The sequence below is a fragment of the Fistularia commersonii genome, chromosome 24 (genome assembly GCF_037954325.1).
Source record: "Fistularia commersonii isolate RoL2024-O1a breed Wild chromosome 24, RoL_Fcom_v1.0, whole genome shotgun sequence".
Classification (NCBI taxonomy): Eukaryota; Metazoa; Chordata; class Actinopteri; order Syngnathiformes; family Fistulariidae; genus Fistularia; species Fistularia commersonii.
In genome coordinates, this window is record NC_141307.1 from 6,009,629 (window position 1) to 6,028,490 (window position 18,862).

The window sequence follows — 18,862 nt, forward strand, 5'->3', positions numbered from 1 at the left end:
GGTCAGGTGACTATCTGAATATCCAAGATGATCATTTGTTTTGGATTCTTAATCTTTGTGGAATCACTGCGTTCATGCAGCTACAAACACTCATTGCTGTGGGCAGTTACAGGCTTGGCTGTTTGAGAACCCTGTGGCTTCGGAGGGAAAACCACATCCCGGTTACGTAAACTTCAAATTTAAACTGAAGCAGGCGTGTGGAAAAATAAGATTTTATCCAGCTGAGCTTTCAGAGCATTGCAAGCACTGGTTTATTTCCTTGCCTAACCGCTTTTCGATGCACACAACCATCACAACACAGCTCATGTGCACAGTGGTTACCATGGCTACGCCTCTGTTCACATCTTCTTTCGATGATGCTTGCAGTATGGCTTTTCTAAAGCAGAAAACAGACATGAGACAGACCTCAAACCTGCTGGACACATGGGAAGTTACCAAGTTATACGGATGAAATGGTTATCTTCAGTCATAAAACTAGTGATTTAACCTCCTTTGTACAGAATTCACGGATAGCAGTCTAGAGGATATGGTAGAAGTTCTCTTTTCGTCCAGGATTTTGTTTACTTTGGTTCCATAAATAGAAAACAAAAGAAAATGAGGGTGGTTACACAACGTCGGACGGACACTGGGCGCTTCTGTCAGTGTTTTCTCACAGCCACTAGATGGCAACCTGTTATATCTGATCTTGAACCCCTTTGTCTATTTTTTGTCAACAAGGAAACCAAGGCGATTCATCATTGTGTCTCATCGGGCATGAAAGTTTAATGTAAAACCCTGGACTATTAACAGTAAATACTGACACTGGCAAAGAGGAGTAGTTGACCTGAGGTGTTTTTTGAATGCATTGATGCCCATCGAGAGGGCCTTAACTTGAAGTACCTTTTCATTTTCTATATCCCGACCAAGTTCCCTGTAGCGCCGTGTTGTATATTGCCAAGAAGCATTATATACACGCTTTTTCCTCCGAGCGTAGTTCTGACGTCAGAGATGAATGGTCGCGATGCGCAGTAATAACAGAGCCTTCGTTCGGTAGTAACACGGCCGGAAACACAACGGGTTGCAGTCACAATAAGAGCATTAATTACGAAATTGTAATTTCTTCAATGAGACGTTCTGAAAAGCACACACACAAACGTGACAGTGGATTTACGTTGGAAATTTTTGCATCACATTGATCGAAGGGGCTATTTTGTAATAAACTAGTTTCCTTGTTCTGTATTTTTAAATCTTCATCTCACTCGTAAGTCGGGTCATTTTAAGTGTGTATCCACACTGCCGATGCTAGAAAATGAAAATATAAAACGAAACCAAATACAGAGGCTACTTTCACCTCGCGAAACTTAAATGTGAAATTGTTATACACTAGAAAATAATGACAACATGTATGAGGAAACCTTGTCATGAGACGGATTATTAAACCAGAATCCGACAAAAAATGGATTTTGAAAGCAACGTGACGTAACTTCCGGTAAGACCAGCGTATCATCGCTAGCTTGACGCAGCTGCGAGCGGGAGAGAGGGACGGAAAGAGAAAGAGAGAGAGAGAGAGAAGGAGAGGAAGGGACAGGAGGAGAAGGCTGAGTTCACTGTGACAGATCAGCACCTTGGCGGAAGAACCGACCGACGCTCGACTTAACGGCGGCGCTTCACCGAGCCCTGGGCTAAGAGGAAGAGGAAGAAGAGGGGACGGGACTTCAGACTCCTCTCCGGTAAGAAGTGCGTGCAGGCCCGGTGTTGTTGTTGTGCGTGCGCGTCCGCGCGTCCGCTGGTATAGTGTGTGTGTGTGTGTGTGTGTGTGTGTGTGTGTGTGTGTGTGTGTGTGTGTGTGTGTGTTGGGGGGGTCCCGTCAAATCCACCTTCCGGTCACTTTGGTTAACTTCCTCTGCTTCCATAGCAACCGCATCCTGTCTTCAATCCCATAATCACTCCAGAACAATGGCGTGGGTCAAGCAGGAGTCTCTGTCCACACACTCTGCGTGGTTGGAAGCAGTGATCAGTGTGACTTTGTGGACTGATGGTTGGCAAACTCAGCAAAGCATGAAATAGGAAATAAAAATCTCAAATCCGCAGGATATCACAACTCAAACTCAGCAGGGGGTTTTGTAGAGTAGGTAAGAGAGGTGAGCACAAATAACTGCAAGAAGTTACAGGAAAGAAACTGCTGATTTCACTCCGAGTCATCTGAAAAGAAGGAATGGGAGGATGGAAATGGACAGTTTTTGGATTGGTTTGATAATTGCTTACTTGGTGTTGTCTAAAACACAAGTGAGCTGAAAAAGAGGGACATAAATATTGTTTCCGATGGGGAACCATCTGCTTCTTTCAGAACGGTGAGACGCATTTTTGGAACGAAGAGGGATGCTCATTTCTAACTACCGGTTTATAGCTCAAATCGCTCACTTTATGAGGGTTTACAATCTCATTACAACAGGCCCTTGAACTTGTAACTGCGTGCAGCACTTTTGTGCCTGCATGCGCGCACACACACACACACACACACACACAGTCAACCAGTTCAGTGCCAGTTGGTTATACAACCATCCCTGAACTGCATGAATTTACATTAACAAGAACACAAAAAATTGAAATAAAATAGAATTAGCTGTGCAATGTGCCTGTCAGACTATACCCTGTCTCCCATCTTGGTCACTTTTAGACACTTAGACCTTTTTGCTGCTACGTCTCGCCAGTCCTATTACATAATGCTTAACATATTGTATTAATAATAAGTTTTCCTGCTATATCATTTCAGTCGGAAAGTTAAAAAGATTTCTCCTGGTCTTTTTTCTTATTAGTAGTTTACTGATTTCTCTCTGAGATTAGGTCACTAAAGTTCTCGCACAATTTATTTTTTTCTCTGATTTCAGTAATATATCTAGAATTTTCTTTCTAAAATATCCTCCTATATTCTTTATTAATCTCTCAGACGTTAAGTCGCTTCATTAGCAGCTTTCCACCATGGTGGATCAAGAAAATTTACTTAAATTACATTTTTTGGTGCCGATTCTCCACGTATTATCTGACAGATTCTTTGGCCTCAGTTTTGCACACACATATGCACATGTATATACTGTTCGGGGGTCTACTAACGAAAAAGACGAATTAACTGAGCTTACCCAAGATATTTGGTATTCTGAGGAAGACCATAAAATCTTTGATATTATTCATGACGCCACCCGACGTGTAGAAACACATCGGATCAGCGTGCGTATTGTTGATATGGTTCAACCGATGCCCCCCCCCCATAACCCAAACGTCCTTCCAATGTGCAATGTGTGAAACCCCAAGTGTATTCATTTCCTCTCAAGCCTTGTTTTTGTTCATTTATTTATTTATTTATTTGTTTTCTTTGAAAAATCAACACCTGCTGTTAGATGTGTGTGTGTGTGTGTGTGTGTGTGAGTGCTTGTGTGCAAGTGGGAGAGAGAGCGAGAGAGAGAGCAGAGACAGATGGAGATGTCAGCCTGCTATTATAAGAAAAATGCCTCACTCTTTTCCTCACTCCTCCAATTGAAGATCACATAAGCCAAAGAGCTTTTTAGGCTTTTATAGATTCTTCGGAGCCACTAAAGGCTGCAGGCGTGTTAGCGATGCTCTTTTTTTTTTTTCCCCCTGCCGCCTTTCTTACTACGCCTGGTTACGGTAATAGGTCCATTCACTAGCAACAAATATTTGGATTGTTGTTTGTTCTGTGAATCCAGGTGAGTGAGACACGCCTAGGCGGTGATCAGCCGACAGGAATGTCCTTGCCCTTTGTGGAATGCCGGCTCTCCCCCGGGGATGTGTTTCATAATCAAGGCCGTGAAGCGTGACGCCATCGGCTTCTTGTGAACCCGGCAGAGGTTAGTGTTTGTGCTGAGCTGGTTTGGGAAATGCAGATTTTGTGTCACCCATTCGATGCAGAAAATCTCAAAGGAAGGTTTGGTTTGAGAGTTAGCTGGGATCTGGTGGACGACCTTTTGGATCTTAAGACCGGGCTTACTTTGGTCTAAATGAATTACCCAAGTGTGCTCAAAGCATTTTGTTCGATTGCATGTGATAGCTCGCTGGCAATTTTCCAGCCTGTTTCCCTCTGCCTTTGGGGCAACTTTTTTTTTTTTTAATTTTTGGAAACCCTCTTACTGGAGGCATCCAGATGAACGGCGGCGCCAAAGCAACGGGCCTCGAGGCCGTTCTCGTCCGAACCCCATGACAGAAAGCAACGAAAGCACACGTTGTGTCTCGTGTTGAACTGTGAGGATGCTAAAGTGAAATCTAAAATGACTGTGCCTCCGCCGCAGGGAGACTGCATGGAGCACAAGTTGGAGTCTAGGAGCGCCCCGTGTTTTCCACAAACACACCCGTCTACACACTGAACTTCAAAGTTCTGCAATTGGTGTTAGGGGCTTTCCTCCAACACGGTTTAATCAGTGTTGAATGTAAATGGGTGAATTTCAAGCTGTCATTTCTCTGCCTTCAGATCACCAGGAGATGGGACTGAGGTGAAGTCAACTCCGCTTCTTGTAGGAGGAGAAATCCTACCTTCAAATCTCTAAAACCTCTGAAGCTCCGACAGCGCTCCAACGCTTCTCTACTGCTCCTCCTCATCCCGACCCTCGGCCAGCAAGCCTCCGCCAACCGGATATGGCGACGGAGGAGTGACGGGAGCCAGCTGGTGTCACTAAGCAGCTCCGCCTTCCCTCCTGACCCCCCCTCCCCCGTCCAACCGCGGCCATGGCGGGTTTTAAACGTCACCACGACGGGAAGATCGCCGGGCTGTATGACCTGGACAAGACGTTGGGCCGCGGACACTTCGCCGTGGTCAAACTGGCCCGACACGTGTTCACCGGGGAGAAGGTGCGTCTGTACATGATTTCAGTCAGGTCTTAGTAGTGGCCAAAATATTCGATATTCACTCCTTTATCTGATATCGGTCGGCAAAATCTGAGAAGTAACACAGTCGGGCTCTTCATTCCTTAACCTCTGTGGGGGATTATCGCTCGGCACAGGTTTCAGCCTCGCCCCCGGTTACTAATAGCACTTGCACATGCGTGAACAAACCAATGATGTTGGAGGAGTGACTTGCTGACACTCACCGTGAATTGTGACTTTCATGAGACGTGCGCGATAAGATCATCGTGATGGTGTCACCATCTCCCTTGTATCTGAGCTGAATGTCAGCCATTATCAGCTGAGAACGAAGATTAATCCCACCTTCGCACTGAATTCGCTACACAGGTTAATCATCGGTCTCACCTCTTCTCCAGGTGGCGGTGAAGGTGATTGATAAGACCAAGCTGGATCCGGTGGCGCGGGGTCACCTTTTCCAGGAAGTGCGATGCATGAAGCTGGTGCAGCACCCCAACGTGGTGCGGCTCTACGAAGTCATTGACACGGCCACTAAGCTCTACCTCATCCTGGAGCTGGGAGATGGGGGAGACATGTACGACTGCATCATGAAGCACGACGGAGGCCTCAGTGAGGAGGTGAGAGGGAATTTTGGCAGCTGAGCCGATATCCCACCTTCAGAATGCAGATGGTGAAAAGTCATCAGCCTTTCAGGTTAAAGCCATAAATCAAATTGACCAAGAGCTTGTTTTGATCTCGATTGCTAAGATTTAACATCAGAAGCCAACAAATCTTTAGAATCAAGATATGATCTGTAGCTTTGCATTCATCTGTGATATCATGTTATGGATTGTTAATTTTTTTTTTAATATAAAATGTAAGGTGTCTAGAAATCACATGGAATATTCAGCGAATCATCATCATAAATAATCAATATATAAGCTGGAAGAAAATGCAAATTTACTTAGAAAGTCGCAAACTGCAACTTGGAAATCGGCAAGAAATTAGCAAAAGGATCAAAATCATCCCCCCCACCCCTCCAAAAAAACAGAAAAATTGGAGAATACCAGGAAATTGAAACAAAAAAGAGATCATATAGATTTATCATTGAAGTAAGATTCCTTCCATTGTAATCCAGGTGAAAAGAAAAGGAATTCAATTGGCCCTCATTTTATTTATTGTTTTGTTTTTTTCATATGAATCTCATGTGACACTCATTTTTTAAGTGTAATCTGAGCAAGGATATGACAGTTGAAGGTTCTTTGCTGCATGAAATGATTGTAAAACCCATGTTTTCTCTCTGGTCAAGGTGGCCAAGTGTTACTTTGCACAGATCGTCCATGCCATCTCCTACTGCCACCGACTCCACGTGGTGCACCGGGACCTGAAGCCGGAGAACGTGGTGTTCTTCGAGAAGCAGGGCGTCGTGAAGCTCACGGACTTCGGCTTCAGCAACAGGTTTCAGCCCGGGAAGAAGCTGAATACTTCCTGTGGCTCGCTGGCTTACTCCGCTCCGGAGATCCTGCTGGGCGACGAATACGACGCTCCCGCTGTGGGTGAGTCTCACTGAACGGCTTGAAACAGAGACGACGAAACTCCAATGATACATTTCAGTCTTTCACCTTGTGAACGGCGTCCCTTGATGTCACCGCTGGGAACAATCTCACTGTTTGCATGTCCTGTTCGCTCCGCGATAGGAAGAAATGGATCGTGTTCCCAGCACGATTAGTAGTCCTACTTCTGCTTCTAACGGCTAGACACCTAATTTCCTCACAGCATAATATGACTTGAACGCACACTGAAAGGCCTTCGCTTCCGATGATCCGAGCTGCAAATAAACCCCAAATTTCAAATTTAATCCCGTCACGTGATTCCGACAAGGAAGTGATCAAATCCCGTTTGATGCGCTTCCTTCTGGCGCTTGAAAAGCTCTCTCTGTGCCACTAGGTGATTCCCTGTCTTTCTCCATTTCATTTCACCGCCGTCAGCAAACACATCGGGTGTGCCTTGGGGTGCCAAAGGGGCCGGATGTTCTGAGCGATGGCTCTCGGCCACAACTCAATATTATATAAGAGCGCTCATCGTCTTTGATAGATTTGATTAGAACTAATGCACGTCTCTGATCCACTTGAGACATTGCTAAGATCGCGATTGAAGGGGTTCGTGACCTCTTGTCTGGTGAATGTTCCCCGCGGCTACAGAAAGAACACTCCGTCCTCTACTGTAAATCAACCTTGTTAACTGTCACATCAACACACACGCACTTCCCCCCGCTGATATAACCCGCCGATAGCTTCACACACACTTTGACCGCGCTGCATAACCTACGGTACGTCTGCACAGACACCTTGGCGCTCAGCTTTATCAGCCTGCTAATAGAAGGAGACGAACTGCCGAGACTCCGTCGGCCAAACACACAGCCATTCCGTGGAAAAGTAAACGCCGCGAACCTGCGGGTTATTTTTATCCTCCCGTTTACTTTCATTGAAAGTCCTGGCTCTTCTGCAAAGAATACAATCTGGTATCTGATTAGGCTGAAATAGGTTTCCACGGCCTTCTCAGCACCCTCTCCGTCTGTGGCCATCTCACACACACACACACACACACACACACACACACCTTAAAGACCGTCCTCTACCTCTATCCTATCACATATTTTACCAGCCTGCGTTCATCCACTGCATCGATACTGGATCAAAATGTGATGAAGAAGAAATGAAACTGAAGAATGCTGATGGGGGAGGGGTGCATTAACCGTCTCGGTCGACCCAGAAGTCGCAGCACCGCGGCGTTGGAGGGAAAAATGCATTATCTGTTTTTCTGTCTGAACGGATTTCCAGCAAATATTGTCCTGTCGCTTTTCATGCGTCCGTAGCAGACGAGCTTTGCTCGAACGAGATTCTTTTGATAATTGTCTCTTAAAGAACTGATTTTTGTTTGTCTTTTTTTTTTTTCTTTTTTTCGATTAGCAAGATGTGCGTTTCGTACCCCTGTCTGAGTACATGACCTAGATCCAAAACGAGACGTTTGCGGGCATTGTGTTTTCAGTCACCGCAAGCACTCGCGCTTCCAGTGTGCTTTGGTTCATCCAGGCTGCACGTAACGGTGTATGACGTGGAAAAGGCTAAATGGAGCCCACTGCTCCTGATGTTCAAAGAGCTTTCACACTGGCGAAAACAGAGGAGTGCACAGCTGGATTTGAGCAGTCCAGACCAAGGTGGAGGCGCAACCTTGAGAGAAAAAGCTGCATAATAAATTCTGCATTAAATTCCGGACATTCCCGCGTTCGGCAGAGGTTTCTTGATTTGGGGCCGAGCGGGAACCTGGTCTGACGATGCAAACTTGACGGGTGACGAGTCCAGATGAAGTCACCGCGTCGTCCTCGATCAGCATTCTTTCGCAGGCCTTGTGGATTGGTCTTCTCTGTGGTTTCTTGCTCTTATGAGGAAATGCCAAAAATAATGAGAAATGAATAACGACTTAAAATAGAGGCAAAAACCATGCCAGCATTATTCAGTCACATGGGGAGCCACTTAGCAGGGGCCCTGTACTCCAAGCTGCACCGTAACGAAGAAGTGTTTGTTTTCCCAGCAAACCACTTCCCATCATTCACACCCCCATAAAGGAAGGGTTTTTTGTTTGATCTATTTTTATATAAAGAGGCTCATGCAAAAAATGAAGGGCAAGTCTTTACCCAGCCCAAATCGAGCCCTCGCCAATATCTTTTTAGGGGTTTAATTAAAACGACAGTAGATCTAACAGCCATTTAAAAAGTATACACAGCATATTGGATACAGGCTGTGCAAATCCAGGGGCTCAAACTATCGATTCGTCACTTGGGGCGCATTAATTCATTGCGGCAGCACTGCATTGCATTTAAAAGAAAAGTTAAATACAATGGTCACTCTCAACTTAAACGTGACACCCAGACCACAAGATGGCGCACTGAGGGTGGACCGATGTCTCTGTAACCATATTTAACTTTTGAAGGGGGAATATAGGGTTTAATTTGACCCGAAGAAACACAAAACAGTTGAAAATGACCGGAAAAATAAGAAAACCCCACTTGAAAGTAGAAGGACAGTCACTGATATTCTTTGCAAGTCAACAAGAAATAACCTGATATTTGCAGGAAATCACTTGAAAGTAGGAAAAAAAATCTTTTTTGAAGCTTACTTTAAGGCTCGCCAGCATTCAATGCAGAAGGAATCGAAAAGATTTTATTCATATTTATCATTTGAATATAGTTAAAATGACTGGTGACAGGAATTTGTGAGGGCTCTGTTTGTTTGTTTTTTTCTTTATAACATATTCCGGAAGATTATCAAATGAGCCTTGTCTGTCTCCATCTTTATAACCACGTCACGAGTCGCTGTGTGGTTCCAGGCTCACTGGAAACCTCATTTCTTTGTCCTTCAACTTGTCAAAATCATTTAAACAGGTCCCCGTATCTCTCAGAGCTTCTGAAGACAAAGATAATGTTGAATGTTGCTGTCGAGAACACACCCCTCCAACAAAAGTACACAGCTTTTTGCTGTCTTTTGGGAATCAAAGGGAATAAAGACCTTATTTCTGCATTTTGAATTGATAAGTATGCCTACCTCTCTTTATTCAGGGCCTTTTCTCTGTAATGGAGCCTGTCTGCCCCCTCATTTTTGCCTTCAGTCAATGGAAATTTAAATATAGATTTCTGCTTACAGCTTAAGAAGCACAAACTGCACTTCAAAAGCACTAACTTTCGTAATACAATTACAAAGAACATATTGAGGGCACATGCATAATTCAGGAAATATCAGCCCGTAATGAACACCAACATGTAGGAATTTGTTTAGGAAAAGGATGGATGATTATCTTCTAATGACAGGGTAAGATGGCGGAATTGGATGGTTGTCGTCGGGGCGCAGCGATGGGTTGCGCCGAGGGAACGGTCGGAGGGAGCAGTTGAAGGTTAAGTCCATGCGATAGTTGTGGTTTCATTCAAGGAAGCAGTTGCGTGTTTATGCGAAGGAGCTTTGTTGCGTCAATTTTTGGTTGTTCATTACCCTTGTCTCGAATCATGGAAGCGGAGGTGGTCATTCTGGGGATGCAGGTGTTAAATCTCAACACGGCAGCGAAAAGAAGCGCTGTCCTCGTGGATTTCTGCCGCTGCGCGTCCAGCGACGTTTGCGCGCTCCATGCCGATCTGCATTGACGTGAGCAGTGTTATCCGGAGAGGTGTCAGCCATCTGTTTTGTAAATAAAGTTATCGAGGAAGGAAGTTTGGCGGACCACTGACGCAAGTAATGAGGAGGGTCGCAGTTGCTAGGAAACGCTGGCTTGGGGTAAGATGGTGACGGGGACTGCAGCAGCTTTTGCTCCCCCCACCAGCATCACGAAATGCTCCTTCACAGCCTTCGAGCGATAAATACAGGCCTCCCACGGTAAAGTGGCACCAGATGGAAATAAAACGAGGTGAATGAAGACAAAATTCCACAAGACCGGGTTTAGCAGATTTATCCGTGGAATAAGAAATAATATGCGCTGGATTTACATGTGAACACGGTCTGTTCCTGTATCAGTTTCTGCCGTTCATTGTTGTTTTCACGTGAAATGATATAAGCCTAAATCTTACCTCTGGTTTCAATTCAGCTCACAGTGTTGGGACAAAATTGGTTGTGAAACTGGAACGTCATCCCAATCTCTTCAGATAATTCCGAGGTCTAAATGTGGGGAGGGAGAGAAGCCGCGGCTGACATTTTGAGTCGTCTAATAGCGTGTCCTATTTTTTCTTTCAATCGTTTCAAGAGTTGTGAAAGTGTTTTTTTTTTGGTTTTTTTTTCGGAAGAGGATTTTGTTGTCCACCTTTGAATAGTAGAAATAAGTGTGATTACAAGTTTCATAGAGCAGGGGAAAAAAAGCAAATAATAAAAAAGCAGTGAAGTGCAGGTATGTTTTTTTAACTGTATATTAAAAATCACCCTACTATAATATTATACCGTGGGTCAAAATAACATGAAAAACAGTGATTAAAAATTTTACCGTCCATTTCCAGGAACCGGTCATTGTTCATATTATCAAAAAATTTCTGGAATGTGCAAGAAATCTATTGCAAGCGATGGAGGCAACAACAAGACAAATGCAATACATGACTTGTGAATAATCCTGTGGAGAAACCAAACATTAGAAAGAAATTACACAAGACCTAATCAAATCTGGTGACCAATGAATATGTTGTTGATTCTGCCGGGGGAAGTTTAGTGGATGAATAAGCGGGTTTGACGGCCAGAAAAACAGCTCCTTAAAATATTTTACCTTGCTCACAAAGAAACTTGCTTCATGTTCCACTATAACAAACCCCAGAGGCGTCTTGAAGCGTCAGAGTGTCTTGTATTGTGCAGTAACCTTTCATGCCTCTGCCGCTATACCTCCCCCCACTCCTCATAGACTGTGTGTTTCTGCAGAATGTGTGTCAGTGGACCATCCAGATGTCCGGGGCGCCGGCTAACAGCCCAGAGCACGGAGTTGCTCATTTAAAATGGCTAATCGGTCTAAGATAACTGTTCCATAAAATTAGGATTGGCACAATGCTTTAAGGGATGAACATGTTAACCCACTTTCTGCAGTGTGTGTGTTTATCTGTGTGTGAGCATGACGCTGGCGGCACTTCAGAGTCTCATTCTTGGTTAGACAGATGTGTGCTAAGCTAGTACATATTTATGGAAACCGCTCTGATTGAATATGATTCATGCTTGGTTTGAAGTGGGGATGGAGTCTCTGTGCTTGTTTTGCTATCTAGGTCACAAAGTAGAGAGAACATATATGCATTATGTTGAGTTTGTTTTTTTTTTGGTCAAATGTGTCAATTTACAAGCTCCGTCGTCCTGTCACCCCTGTGTCTGCAGATATCTGGAGCCTGGGGGTTATTCTTTTCATGCTGGTGTGTGGCCAGCCCCCCTTCCAGGAGGCCAACGACAGCGAGACGCTTACTATGATCATGGACTGTAAATACACAGTGCCTCAGCACATCTCCCATGCATGCAGAGAGTGAGTAACACACACACACACACACACACACACACACACAAAGATGGAAGGGCACTCTCTGCAGGTGCTGCATATTTCATGTTTCTAGATGTGTGAAGAAAAGTGAAGAGCAGCCTCTCCGCTGCCGTCGCTCGTTGTCCTGCTTTCACTCCTGCACCGCAGTCGTCTGCTCCGCCACGGATGCAGTGTTGCGTTAAGCGTATCTAATGCACCCTTCAAAACCGGCCCTCTATTTTCAGCATTGTGAGGCTTTAATAATGCGTCAAGAAGGAAAGCACGTGGCAAGAGAGACTTTGAATTTAAAACATATCGCTGTAGTTTTTAAAACCTCTCGTGCTCAAATTGGGCTTCGCACATCATCGTGTTTGACAAGCGAGCCCATGCTGGCTTGACGTGTTTATCCGCATTAAAAGGGAGGTTCCGGCTTGTGCGGGCTCAAAGAAGCAGGGGGAATCAAAAATTTGTCTCTGTCTACCTTTAAAAAGTTATTCTCACATTTTAAATCATTTAGAAATGAAGCACAGATTTGAAAACAATGTAATCCCCTGAATTGTATTAGTAAATCTGTCTAATAGATTAAAATAATATCAACGGGTCAACTTCATATCCTCACGTATAATGCAAAAATAATTTCAAAAATCCTGTCTCTCAACATCTAAATAGTAAATGACATTTGAAACTGTTCAGATAATCCTTAATATGTCTCACAAAGGGGACATCGGAAGCTAACTTCAATTTCTGTATCCCAATTCAAACTGTCATCTGTCCCAAAAACTTATATACAAATATACAAGTGTGTGTGTGTGTGTGTGTGTGTGTGTGTGTGTGTGTGTGTGTGTGTGTGTGTGTGTGTGTGTGTGTGTGTGTGTGTGTGTGTGTGTGTGTGTGTGTGTGGGTGTTTCTTTTGAGGTCGTTTTGAAGCAAAACTTCTGATGAGCTCTTCGAATGAGTGAATTTGCAGAGTCGATAAGAATGTGTGGTGCCGGGAAAAAAAAAGCACCTTTTTATAAAGCATTCAAGAACCAAGCTTTTTAAAGAGGACATGATGTTACATTTTTAAAGAGGACATGACAAGATGCTCAGGATTGAAAACCCACCGTGACTTGCTTGAGACTTTTTTTTGGCATTTGAGTGTAATGACTAAAGACGAACAAAGTGTCGCATTTGCCAAAAGCGATCTAACTGCATGACACGGAAACCAAGACGAAAACCTGGGGAAAAATATTAGCTCGGTAAGCCCGGAAAGACGACTTTCCCCGCTGAGATTTGAATGCGCCGGCCCAAACAACTGCTTGTTTGACTCGACTCGTCTCCCGTTTTCATCCTTGTGTCGTCTATGACTCCTCTCCAGTCTCATCGGCCACATGCTGCAGAGAGACCCCAAGAGACGAGCGACTCTCGAGCAGATCGAGGCTCACGAGTGGCTCCAAGGAGTGGATCCGTCCCCGGCCACCAAGCTGTCCACGCCTCTGGTGTCGCATCGCAGCGTGTCGGAAGAAGAGCACGGCTCCATCGTCCAACGCCTGGTCTTGGGGGGCATCGCGGACCGGGACGCCGTAACAGAGTGCGTGTGCATGTCTCTTCGAGGCAAAAATAAGTTTGCGGCTACTCCTTCCTGTATCATCTCCAGATATTTACCACGGTCGGCTCTCCCGATTAAAATTTAATTGAGTGTCATCAACAGCTTAATTGCCATTAACAACCAGCTGGCAGTCAGTCCTGACCTGCTGCTACGTCAAATTAAATCTTCCCCCATGTCACTTCCAAACTCAGGGCAATATGTGTGTGTTTTAGTGCGTGTGTGTTGCCATGCATGAAGGAGCATTTGCGTGTCTCTTGGAAATGAGCTCTCGCTTCATTTTCTCAGGGCTCTGGAGTCGAATCAGTACAACCACATCACCGCCACGTACTTTCTTCTGGCTGAGAGGATGCTGCGGGAGAGGCAGGAGAAGGAGCAGCACTGCCAGACCCGCTCGCCCAGCCCCAGCAAGGCCCAGTTCAGGTGCGCACGTGCACGCACATTTGCACGGTTATTGCCGCCTCAAGCCATTCCAAAATTCAAGATCGGAACCGTCACTCAGTTGTCAGAACGGCGATGCTCATCTTGAGAGATTTCACCTCGGCGGGGAGTGAGATGTGTGGAAATTAATCGGCAGTCGTGCCATTTGGATGGAAATGTTAAAAAAATGCTGTTCAATCTGTGTAAAAGTTTTTTATCCTAAATTCCCCCAAGTTTCCCTCACAATTTTTAAAAAGTGCGATCGTTCTTTCCGCGTGGATCTCGATGTTAGACAATTCATTTGTTCCTTTTTTGGAGCACAGTTTGACAATGCATTTGTCTGCAGTCTCTCCCTCCGTGGGCTGTTAATTAGATTCCCGTGCCTCATAAAAAAATGTCTGTTCGGGCTCAATGATATGTCATCTCGTAATCTTCACATAATTTAAATGATTGAAAAGTGTTCTCGATCAGATTTTTCCTTTTTTGCGGGCCAGTGAATCACTGGACTGAGCAGAAACCTGCACTCTGTTGTTGTTGTTCATGGGGTCACATCGTGATCCATTTTCAGCTTCGAGAAGTGAATCTTCATCTTTTTGTAATGCAGCTGTGCATTGTCATAGTCCCATTACACAAAGTCTACCTCCCATTCATTGAGCTCTTGGTAGGTCGAATTCTGCTTCCATGATGCTTCCCCCTGTCTTCAGATGATGCCATCGACACACGGTGGACAGATGGAGCTGATGTACAGCACAGAATGAAGCAAAGACTGAAAATCAAACCGATGGCTCAAATTAAAATTCCTTGTATCGTCACGAGGGAGGAGCGAGCAAAACGCGAGGGCGTATAACTATGGCTGTTTCTGAGGTTAGCTTGCCTTTCGAAGTTTTGCTTAAGCAGCGGTTCCTCAAGTGGGAGCCGCGGAAGGATTCCCAGCAATCAAATAAACTTTGGAGAATAGACATTTCCGCCATAGTTATTCAAAAGGCTTAAAATAGCAGCTCTTCGTCGAGAGCAATCGCATTCAGATGTGTTTGGACAGGACTATTAGTTCTTGTGGTGTCTGCGCGTTTCTCACATCTGTTGTGGGGGCTCTGATTAGCCGGCGCCCCGTTTAGTCCGGAACCCATTTTCCTGTGTATTGTCCTCAGAATGAATCAGTGCACAGTGATTTGAGACAACAATAGCTTATAAAACAATTGACAATCAACATTGGCTTGCACAATCAAGCCATTAGCAGCTGTCTCGTCGCTAACCTCCTCCAAATACATATGAACAAGCTGTTGTTGAAATGCAGAGCAGGATCCTGCTGGAAAATGCTTTGTCTTCCATAGTTCACATCATATATAACCGCAAGTTGTTTCCTCCAAAATGTAATAAAAGGCCGTAGTAAAAATGAAGTAAAAATCAACGTCAGACCTGGATGGTGTCTGTGGAATTTATATCACAATAGAAAGGAGCTCTCATCGTGCCCTGTGATTGCTTTTGCTGACACAATGTGTCACAGCCAGACTGACTCTGAATGTTTGTCCTATTTAATCCGAATGCTAAGCTAGGCTAATTTTTACTCGAAGGTCGAAGGACAACGGATGTTCTACCTTGTGGTTCAAAGACTTCCAAAACCCCAAAGTCTTGTTATTCTGGCCGGGTTAATAAAATCTGCTGTAATAACCAAATAAATCTTGTCTGTGTCACCAATCACAGGCAGTCCTGGCCCACCAGGGTTGACGTTCACCAGGATGTCGGTGACGGCTTGGGCGGTCCAGCGATCTCACATCCCGGGGGGCCCCAGTCTCCCGCCCGTAGTGCCGAGAGCCTCCACAAAGGCCCCAGACCCAAAACGGCGTTGTTGGACCTCAACCGGCAGGAGAACCGCACGGCAGCGGCGCCCCAGCAGCCAGCACGCCAGAACCAGGAGAGGGGCCTCAGGCCTCTGGCGAAGACCGTCTCCAACCCCCTCAGGTTGGGAGCCTCAGTGAGCCCCTGCAAACCCCGTAGCCCCAGTCTTTTCAGCGTGGAAGAGGACGAGGAAGAAGACGTGGAGGACAAATGTTCGTCCCCCTCCGCTCTGCCCGCTCAGGTCGTCCTTCGCTGCAAGAACTCCTCGTCCTCCTGTCTCCCTGCGTCTGGCAACCGGTTGACGTCCCGAATGAGTGCCCCGGTGCTCAACCAGATCCACGAAGAAGAGAAAGAAGATGAGGAACGGGATGAGAGGAGGGAGTCTCGCGGCTTCGGCCCGCCCAAACCCAGCCTCAGCCTTAATCTGAACTCCAGGATACCTTCGCCGTCAGCGCTCGCCTCCTCACCTAAAGCTCACAGCGTCACCGCGCCGGTCGCCACCCTGACGCCGAGCTCGGAGACGAGCGACGAAGATTTGGAAAGCCACCGTGAGCGAGACGCGGCGGCCGAAGGCGAGCGTCGAGAGGGCCGGGAGGCGCCGAAACAGGACGGGGAGAGGAAGGCGCCGGGCCAGGACAGCCCCTCTAACTGTGCCAGTCCCGGCTCGGGGTCGGGCCAAGGCAAGGGGACGGCTAAAACCGCCAGCGGCCTGGTGGAGAGCCTGAAGCTGATGAGTCTGTGCCTGACCTCGCAGTTCCACACCCTGACGGGGGGAGGCGGGGGAGGGGGCGGCGGCAGCGGAGGCAGCGTCGGCGGGGACGCTCCAGACCGTCCCGTGTGGAGAATGTGCATGGGGGGCTCCACCGGCAGCCTGGATAAAGTCTCGCTTCTCGGCGGTCCTTCGCCCAGAGGTAACCCCTACCACCAGCAGCCCCCTCTGGGTGACGCCCTGGCCGACCCGCTGCTCGAGGGCTCCTGCTCAAGCACGCTGAGGTTGGGAGAGCTCGATCTGGCCAGAGAGAACCACAGGAACATGAAGAACCGGGTCCTGCAGATGCCTCTGAGCGACAAGACGCTGTCTGTCAACATCCACCGAAACCCCAAGGACGGTCTGCTCTGCACCCCCACGCCCCACAGCTGCTGCCAGGTCATCTAGAGCACAAATAGTGGTTCTGTATCGTTATCGTGTGATCGGGGAAAATAGCTTTGTAATTTAAGGGGATTCGAAAGCAAACGTGTTACTCGCGTAGATATACTTGTATTTCTATGAATAGAAGTATATCTTAACCACAGATCTTTCCGTGCTGCTGGAAGACCTCCGTCGGATCGCGGCATCGGCGCGGATCCTCGCCGATCTAGTTTTAATGGGAAAACTTTACGTTCCCTCACATGATAGAGACACAAAGCCACTGCATGATCTGCTACTCGCTGGATCTTCTCAGCTGTCCTGTACAAAAGCCATTCACTTTATCACTATAGGTCGTGTTTATTTCAGTTCTAATTTTATTTTATCTTTTACTCAGATTTATTGTCATTTTTTCACAACACTTTGGGATTACCGGGACAATTTACAAATGCCAACTTTGCACATTCAGAGACTCTTCCGTGTGTGTGTAAGTAAGAAACTTTACGTACAAATATGGATATTTTTCGCTCTTACACACCTTATATACTGTATGTCCACAACGTGCGCACACATTTGCATCACTTTCTGATGTGATTTAAAAAAAAAAAAAAAGAAAAGCTGAGGAGTTTAAGTGTCATGTTACATAACATGTGTTTTGCACTTTGATGCTATTTTTTTAATTGTCATAATTTTAGAATTATTTTTGAAACGATAATTTTAATTGCTTTCTTTTTTTAATTTAACTCTCGAGTGAAGCTACGACCGCGTCTCCATTCGAAATGGAGACGCACAGCAGAGGGACAGCCTGAAACGAACAACAGCACTAAAGTACGACGGTGGCACACAGTATTTTGTAGCCTATCACTGTTTTATTTTTCTATTTCCGCAGGAAAATGCACAAACACCTGTCGAGTGTGCAGTTACACGGCAGAGTTTGTACATATGTGAATAACCTCCGAGACTCTTAGCCGTACTCTGTATCTGTAGTTTGACAGTGACGTTGTATTGCAGTAGAATCCTGAATACTAGATCCGTATACACCGTTATTGTTCACTCCTACTGGATATTCAAGGTGTCATCGCTCCCAGAGCTGGAAAGGCTTTTTTAAGGCCACGCGGTGGCAGCTAGATCAGGTCGAAGTGAAGACCTGTCGGGGGGGGGGGGCGTGAAACCTTGCAGATCCAGTAGCCGGCCCCGGATCACGGTAGCCACTGTTGTAGCGTATTCCAAGACGAAAAACAACCGCGGAGTTTCAACAACGCCACAACACCGCCCCTCTAAGCGTCGGTCTGTGTATCTTGATGTGCCACCCGCCCCTTGTGGAATATATAACTTGACAGTGCATGTGTTTTGGTGTAGCAACACCCCCCTCCTCCCCAACCGAGGTCAATTCACCTGCTGTATCTACCTAAGTAACAGATTAAAATGGTCACTTTACCGTAGCCACACAGCAATACCAGCGACTGCAAAATGTACAACAAAAATGGATGTGCCATAAAATCTGTCTTGAGCATATTGTACTGTATGTATATGATAGAGCTATATTAGAATAAACAGATGTGAATGAAAGTTACCGATTTCTTGGATTTCTTTAAAAGAGAAAAAGTCAGACCAACCATGAGATAAAAGTTATTATTGAAAATCTGGTTAGCTAAACCAGTTTAGCCTCCCGGGACAAGAGGAAATCCTTTGGAGACCTTTATTTGTATCTATAAAAAGCAGGAAACGATCTGTTTCAGGACAAATAGAATTCCATGTAAAGGCAAGACAGCAAGCCATGACGGATTGTACCATGTAAAAGAATAACTGAATTGTGTCTGATTTTATTTATTTTTTGGAAAAACAGCTGTGTTCGTATTTAAACAGTGGTGCGTTCATGAGAAGTTCACGGGCAGGTAAGACGAGAGAGGAAAAAGCTTGAAACTCTTTTGATGTAAAAACCTTCAAAACACCCCAACCAGGACATTACGAACACATGATATTACTAAACATGGTGTCACAGTGCCATTTCTCTGTCCACGGTTGTAACGACAACGAAAAGTTGCGACAGC

General features: G+C 45.7%; 1 protein-coding gene across 1 annotated transcript; it reads left to right on the top strand.

The window, feature by feature from the left end:
• The first annotated feature begins 1,530 nt into the window (after nucleotides 1–1,530).
• On the top strand, nucleotides 1,531–17,428 carry LOC147219758 (SNF-related serine/threonine-protein kinase-like). The gene is made up of 9 exons (XM_086171161.1): nucleotides 1,531–1,709; nucleotides 3,702–3,842; nucleotides 4,460–4,836; nucleotides 5,247–5,465; nucleotides 6,137–6,383; nucleotides 11,709–11,850; nucleotides 13,202–13,414; nucleotides 13,718–13,852; nucleotides 15,551–17,428. The coding sequence occupies exons 3-9, from the start codon at nucleotides 4,714–4,716 to the stop codon at nucleotides 16,839–16,841; spliced, it is 2,370 nt and encodes a 789-aa protein (XP_086027287.1). The 5' UTR covers nucleotides 1,531–1,709; nucleotides 3,702–3,842; nucleotides 4,460–4,713; the 3' UTR covers nucleotides 16,842–17,428.
• The last annotated feature ends 1,434 nt before the right edge of the window (nucleotides 17,429–18,862 follow it).